We start from the raw sequence: 7,513 nt of genomic DNA, 5'->3' as shown, positions 1-7,513 counted from the left end.
CCACAATATATTATTGCAAGTCATTTGATTCATGCAGTGCGCCATGCACATGCATGGTGATGATGGTGACAATAATAATGGTAGTAATGATAATTTCGATATTAATATCAGCAACAACAATAATAATATAGTATAATGATGATGATAATAACACTCACTCACTCACTCACTCACTCACTCACTCACTCACTCACTCACTCACTCACTCACTCACTCACTCACTCACAATACTCAAATTTTCTGAGTTTTACAATTGTTATAATAAATATGTTCATATTCACCTCCTTGAAGGGCTTGTGATTTTACTCTCTTTATTCAAGTTTCCAAAATATATATTTTAAAAAGTCACCATATTAGGGTGTTTTTTTTGTCAAGTAAGATTTATCACAATATTTGACCTCGGTATTTCCAAAAATCCTGGTTACAGCTCTGTGCTAGAGAATTGTTCTCATGCACTATTTAGATACGTCTGTGCTGAAACAAACCTAAATTTACATAAGGATCATTCTCAAGGATTTGTGAAACTTATCTGAACAATGTGCTGGAATTAGATGTGCTGGACTTATGACACTTAAATTACACAAACTGTAGCACCCAAGCTCCGAGGAATAAAGTTGGAGACCTCTGCTGTTCACTTAAAAGGACTTGCATTTCTGTGTTGTAATCCATATTTCATGTTTTTATGAAATATTCAAAATTTCTAGGAAACGTACATTGTCTTATTAAGTTTATCTTTGATTCAGCGGCCTCTGCTCTACCTTACCTTTACCACAGCGATAATTTCCTTTTCTTCTACTTTAAAAAATATATATAAAAGTAAATTTTCTTATCAAATTAACCTAATAATGTTTGACTATTTAATGCAAAACTTCAAAGACTTCAAATTAAACGCCCTAACGAATTAATGATTTTAATATGTAGATTAAATGTTTAAAAACCTAACAGAAATACACAATTTCAATGTGTGGAAAGTGTGTGAAAAGACATAACCATTTTCAAACAGGTCACAAACCGGGTAAAACATTACCCTAACCCTGCTCTGTTTGTGGCGCTGGACCGTACCATCTAAACCCGGGGTATCATAAACTTGTTAAACTATATATTTTTAGCTCCTCTTTCTAGAGACCGAGTATGAACACAAATAAAACAGTTCTGTTACTGTCAATGCTTACGAGTTCGGATTTTGGTGGTGAATTATAAACACACCTGTAAGAAAAAAACAACGAAAGCAGTTGACACCTCCCCTCTCGTTTCGCAACATGTCTGAACATTTACCTGTTGACTCTTTGTGTGATGCATTCAGGTGCTTCCTCTTCGCCTACATCGCGCTCGAAATGGAGTCGGTGCTTCCTGGCTAAACGGAAAAATACGTGATTCTTCAGTATAATGTTTTTGTGTGTGTGTTTTTAGTTACTTTTTATTTGTTTCCGCTCAGTGTATTTTGATTAAGTCTCCGACAGAGGAGGATTAAATATGTTTTGGAGGGTCTTCTTTGCAGTTTTAATGGCGACAGGTGAGTAGGCCTATTTTTCCTCATAACAGGGTGGGGGCTCTTCCGTGAAAACCTGTTTTGTTTTCTTCGCTTTCGTACAGTTACTTTAGTCAGACTCCGTTTTATGACTTTTTTTTCTAGAATTATCAGTTAGAAAACATTAAGACTGATATTTTAATACCCAAAGTTGTACTTTTACTTAAAGCTTTTATTTCATCTCTTTTATTCTGTTCCTTTTATGAGAAGGAATTGTTTATTCCAATTCCCATGGAATGAAATGCATGGAATATAAAGGGAATAGTATTTGACATTTAGGAACCAGCAGTTTTTATGTTTAACCTTTAAAAAGTATATACTTTTTACATAGAAACATTAAGTGACAAATGCAATCTGAATTTCGTCCAAGAGTAGAATCAAATGTTGAATTCCCCATTAATTATTTTTTTTTATCAGTTTGAGTATAATTTTCTTGTTTATTTCTTTCCACCTGTTAAGCCTAAAATGCCTGGGGATGTCACTATATCCCTTCCCAATATTTATGTTTCCAAATATGCATAGCATAAATGACATGAGGGCATAAACTTTTTATTTTTTTGCAACTTTTTCTATAGAAAGAGAATAGTCATGATTTGGGAAATGGCAACTATTGGTCAGACTGAAAGTGTGCAGCATGCCTGACTCATCCTTCCTACTCTCAGTGATACTAGTGATGAAGAAACATTGTTTATTATGTACCACACCTTGAAAATTCTATGCTATAATCTCCATGGGCTGCAAAAGGAATTTCAAAGCTTTGCTGTAATGTGTCTTTTCTATTTATGTTTTGTATTTTCTATATCTTTCCAGAGTCCATTCTGGCCATCTCTGTCAGTTGCCCAACCAAGAGGTACACTGTTATTCTCTTTCAACGTGTCAACCTGATCTGTGAATACTCAACCAGTGCCACTCAACCCCCTATTGTAATATGGAAGTACAAATCCTACTGCCGGAACCCGCTCCAGGCAGCATTAAACCCCAGCAGTGCAGAAAACATCTTGTCTCAGAACAACCCAAACTATGACCCCAACATCGAGTGTGCGGACTCTGAGAGAACAGTCCGCATCGTGGCATCCAAGCACGGCGATTCTGTTACTCTGGGCGAACAATATCAGAATCGCAAGATCAGCGTCGCAAACAGTGAGTTAATAAACAATTATTTTAACGATCTTTACTAAGGATTAAATAAAACATTATACAAAAATTTCATGGATAAAAATGGAATTTAGAAAGAGAAAAACACCCTTTTCTTTCATTTGTAGGTAGGTATTGGACACAATTATAACAACAAATCCCTCTCAAGTCATATATTTCAACAAACTTTTTTCAACATTTAGATTTTTCTATTATTTATAAAATTTTATTAAAATTTTCTTTTAAAAGTCATATGTTAACTAACTGGCAGGTATATATTTTAAAATGATACATAATGGTAGTAAGTTGGAATACAAATCTTCAGTTTTAAGTCAGTTTGGTGGTTTGTAGGAAACTTGGATGAATATAGTGCTGTTCCAAACAGCCTGTTGCTGCTAAACAAAAGCTCCTACACTTACTTTTTACCTATAATAAAGACGAAGTCAGCTGCTTTTAAGTTACTTAACGCTAAGAAACACAAAGTCTAAAGGTGTTGAAACTAAAGCCTTACCACAAATTTTCTTACCAAAGTCACTGTTTTAAAACTGCTATTGGTAGACAGCTACATGAGGAAACACAGTCTAATTACCCAGGTATCATCACTCAGGTATGTTTGTTATTGTGTAAGGAGTAAAACAATAATAAAAAACATTACGTTTTGCAAAATACTACTTAATTCCGAAAGCACAAAAGAATTTTAAGGCAATAAATATAATATAATTTTAACTCTAAAATTCAGGCTATTTTAATGTCAGCATGACTGTTTTGTGTTTTTAAATAAAAGTAGTTAGCTGGTGTTTTGAATTTGTGTTTTCTGTAACTTAATGTATTTTATGAAACTAAGATTTATGCTAATGACTATCGCGTTATGTGGTAGCCATTAGCTGCCCTGTGACTTGATAGTAGACAGGAGTCCAAATGTTGATGAAATATTGTCATATATGACTGATTATTAACACTCATACCTAATTTTTGCTCATTGTAAAGTAGCAATGAGCTTCTGTGCCAAATATTATTTATTATGCAAGGAATTACTTAAAAACAGTTATCAGACACCGATCAAGGGATTATTTTACTGCAAAAAAAAAAAGTAGACAAGAAAAAAAAAACATGTCGCCTAAATTGTTTTAAAGATATTTCCTCAGTAATATCGTATCAAAGCAAATATGGTATCAAAGTAAAAAAATATAAGCAAAATGCGAAAAATAACTATGGGACAAAAAGCTAGTTTAATGAAAAAAATATTCTAAACGTGGCTAGCAACACTAGCTTGACACCTTCTAAAAATAAAAGGACAGTAATTAACAAGTACAGGCAAGCTCCTATCAATTATTCAGTGACTTTTAGTAGGCTATATTTCAGTGTTTATCTAGTTTATTATAGTTTGTGTTGGCTGAATAAGCTAATCAAATATAAATGCAATCATAGTAAATAACTGAATTAAATTCCCACTCACAGAGGCAGACCTGAACATCGCTGAGACGGCATGGGGAGACAGCGGTGTCTATTACTGCACTGTGTCTTCAGCCCAGGATCTAAAGGGGAATGGTGAATGCTACTCTGAAGTACTTGTGCTTGGTGAGTTTTTTTTTCTATAATTTGAATACATGTCTTGTTTATTCCTTTCCTGTTTTCTTCTTTCCCCACTACCTTTCTTCTAAGTTCTTCTTACGTTCACTAAAATTATTACGCACTTAGAAATGTGAGGGTAAGCAAAGTAAAAAACACAAAATTGTAGGGAAAGCAGTTTTTTCGAGGTTTATTATGTAAATGACTGAAATATATTAGGTAATGAGATAAAAAAAAATAAGGTATTTGCCAGAAACCTGATTTCTATTATGTAGGCAGCAGAGTTAGGCACCACCATAAAATAATTACAGCTTTATTTGTCTTTCACAGAGAGAAAGTCAAATACTACTGACCTCCTGCCTGGCATTGACTTACTGGTTATGGAAGGTAGTACGATCCCCTTGTGTGACATGAGTAGAGGATAGTGGGGTGCATCAGGTTTCATTGTAGAGAATACTCGTCCCTCTCTGGCTTCTTTAATAAGGGGCTTTAAACCCATGTGCTCCGTTTACATAACATCCAAAATTATCAAATCTTCTGGGAAACAGTTTTAGAGATAGACAAGGAGCAAATACCAAGCACTATGTCAACTATGGCACATTTGAAGAGACATTGCTCTTCCTGTGAACATTCTGATGTAAAAAAAAACAACAACAACAAAAACAGATCTGTAGAGAGGTTTCTCAAATATTTTTCTTTTTTAATATGTCTTTATATTGTTGGAGTGCATTGTTTCCTAATGCGGTTTCAGTTGCAACACTGCTTTTCCAGGCTGATCAAACAATAACTCTGTGAACCTTTCTTTTATTTCTGTCTGTAGCCAAATTATGTTTTCATTTCACTCTCCGTGTCCCCTCTGTGTTATGCGCTGCCTGATCTAACATGCTGAGTAAACTAGATTTACTAGTTTGACAAGGCCTAAAAAAATGTTTCCATGTACATGTTTGGACTTAGATGTTTTTTTTTTTTTTTTTTCAACCGAGAGCATCAAAGAGGCTTTTCATAACACAGACTCTCTGCTGTTGTAAAGTTATTTTTTTTTTCAATAAAATTGCAATTTTTCACGTTTTTATTTTTATCGATTCATTTTCTGTTGCTTTCTTTTTAGTATCTACCAGCATTTCCTTTTATTAATTACTAAATGTTTCACTTTGGCCCACACAGACTGGCTCCTTGTGGTTCTGGTGGTTTTGGGCTTCTTTTTGCTCCTTCTTCTGATCGGGATCTGCTGGTGCCAGTGTTGCCCACACACCTGCTGCTGCTACGTCAGCTGCCCCTGTTGCCCAGAACGCTGCTGCTGTCCACGAGCATGTAAGTGTCATGGAGTGAAAAAACGATACAGAATTAAATGCATTAATATATTTTTGACTAAAAAAGTCTTAAAAATGGTGCACACTGTAATTTTACCAATATTGAACCCTTTGGTTCTTAATGCAATAGAAGTAAATATTTAAGAGGTTTTATAGTCATTCTGGGAGTAAAATGTTTTATTTGATAATATAAATATATGGTCTGGTTGTATAGTAAAACTTCCAAGATAATATTGGCTTGGGGTGCTAAGATTACTTTGAAAGGCTGTATGGTGATAAATATTCAAGCAATACCAAACGGGAAGCTTTACAATACCCTTATCTCCATTTGCTGGGTGCTTAAAAATCTTTTTATAAAGTCTCTTATAAACAATCAGAAGTGTCAAAGTTTTGTTTTTTATTCAATTAAAAACCTGGAAGAGATACACTGATGAGTTTTTTTCCTAGCAAATACTGGTTTCTAGTTTTCTGTTAAGTATGATTAACTTTTCCCTTGACAACGATTTGTTCCACTGGTTCTTTGCTCATTGGTAGTGGTTTTAAATCCATAAGCAAATAAAGGGATTACACCATTTTCACCAGTTTCTGCCACCAAGCATATCTCTCCAAGTCTTTCTGATTTCTAATTAAAACAAAAAAGTAAACCAAAGTACATGCTGGTAATACATTTATTGGCTAGAAGTTGGGAAAGGTTTTCGCATTGATGCATTTTAAAGGATTGAAATGGGGTTTTAGTTCAAGGTTTGTGTAATTAGTCCAAAAGAAAGTTAAATGTTGAAAAAAAAAACACCATTTACCAAAATCAGAATTTTCCCAGTCGATTCCAAGATTGTTAAAAGAAAGTTGTTGTTCTTTCACTGTTGCAACATGCTTGAACAATGAGAGCTAGCTCTGTTAAATCAATGGTTAATAATTTGACAGGCTTCTGCAATGCAATCCAGTCTAGGTTCATTTATAAAGCCTTTTGAAATCCCGCCATGTACCAAAGTTCTGTACTGAGTTCAAATGAAACACAGCTCAAGACAATCTAGATTTATTATCTGTTGAAATTATAACCTAAATGTGACTGTATTGAACTATACTTGGAATTGAAAGAATCGGTTTGTAATTATGTATAATGTATATTAATGGATTTGTTATATGCTAAATTTGGACCTGATTTGGAACTAAAATGAAGTATTCTTGTTGTCCACTCCTCGTGTGCATGTTTTGTTGCTTTCGAAAGGTTGTTAAAGGTTGCTAAAGTGTTGTGGGTCTTAAATTAACGTTCTTCTATTACATTGCAGTGTATGAGGCAGGAAAAGCGGTGAAGAAAGGCATGCCCAATCAATATGCCACACCCATGTTCTCTCCAAGTCTGTATGCTCAGCCTATGTATGGTGGCTCACAAGGTAACCAGCCTGCCTTTCCTATGCTGCCCGTACCCAACGGGGGTGGGCCTCCCCCAAACAGCTATGGCCGTGACTATGATGTTGCAAGCTCAGGTAAAGCAATGTTTAAAGCTTGTTACAAGCTACTTTTTAACTGCCATACTGATACAAACCTGATTTAATGCCTAAATCTTTATATATATTCATGAAAGAATGTTTGAACGACGGTGAACTTACTTGAGTTTGCGTGTATTTTTCCCTGCAGTGGGTCAGGGGTCACAAGTGCCTTTGTTGCAAGACGGCGGAGGAGACCATAGTAAGTAAAGGGAAAAATTGCAATGTGTCAGGGTATGTATATGGAAATGGAAGTTTCATTAGAGCATATCTGTTAAACTCAAGGCCTTTGGCAATTAGTAACTACACCTTTACAGGACTTAATAGAGCTGAAGGGAACAGATATAGAAATATTTGACATCACTGCCTTGTAGATTTGCTAAAATCTATCTGATTTTTTATTTATTTTTGGCCCAAGGTTTGAAATGTCAACGTAAAATAAAACGGTTGGATTTCCTCGCACATCTCCCAAAATAAGGCATCTATAA

The 7,513-nt window shown here is 34.8% G+C and overlaps 1 protein-coding gene across 2 annotated transcripts in view; it reads left to right on the top strand.

Annotated features, from left to right (window-relative positions):
- The first annotated feature begins 1,286 nt into the window (after positions 1 to 1,286).
- The window catches only part of LOC107083578 (lipolysis-stimulated lipoprotein receptor-like), a 13,239-nt gene continuing 7,012 nt past the window's right edge, over positions 1,287 to 7,513 (top strand). Inside the window, exons 1-7 of one of the 2 annotated variants that reach the window (XM_015372918.1) lie at positions 1,287 to 1,513; positions 2,339 to 2,668; positions 4,121 to 4,240; positions 4,562 to 4,618; positions 5,396 to 5,542; positions 6,828 to 7,025; positions 7,177 to 7,227. In XM_015372918.1, coding sequence (XP_015228404.1) covers positions 1,474 to 1,513; positions 2,339 to 2,668; positions 4,121 to 4,240; positions 4,562 to 4,618; positions 5,396 to 5,542; positions 6,828 to 7,025; positions 7,177 to 7,227 — 943 coding nt within the window. In that variant the 5' untranslated portion in view covers positions 1,287 to 1,473. The remainder of the gene's footprint in view (positions 1,514 to 2,338; positions 2,669 to 4,120; positions 4,241 to 4,561; positions 4,619 to 5,395; positions 5,543 to 6,827; positions 7,026 to 7,176; positions 7,228 to 7,513) is intronic. The other variant, XM_015372919.1, reaches the window with a different exon arrangement.

The sequence above is a fragment of the Cyprinodon variegatus genome, unplaced genomic scaffold (assembly GCF_000732505.1).
Source record: "Cyprinodon variegatus isolate N-32 unplaced genomic scaffold, C_variegatus-1.0 Scaffold77, whole genome shotgun sequence".
In the NCBI taxonomy this organism is placed as follows: Eukaryota; Metazoa; Chordata; class Actinopteri; order Cyprinodontiformes; family Cyprinodontidae; genus Cyprinodon; species Cyprinodon variegatus.
The sequence above is the reverse complement of the archived record's forward strand: the minus strand, read 5'-3'. Positions and strand labels throughout refer to the sequence as shown.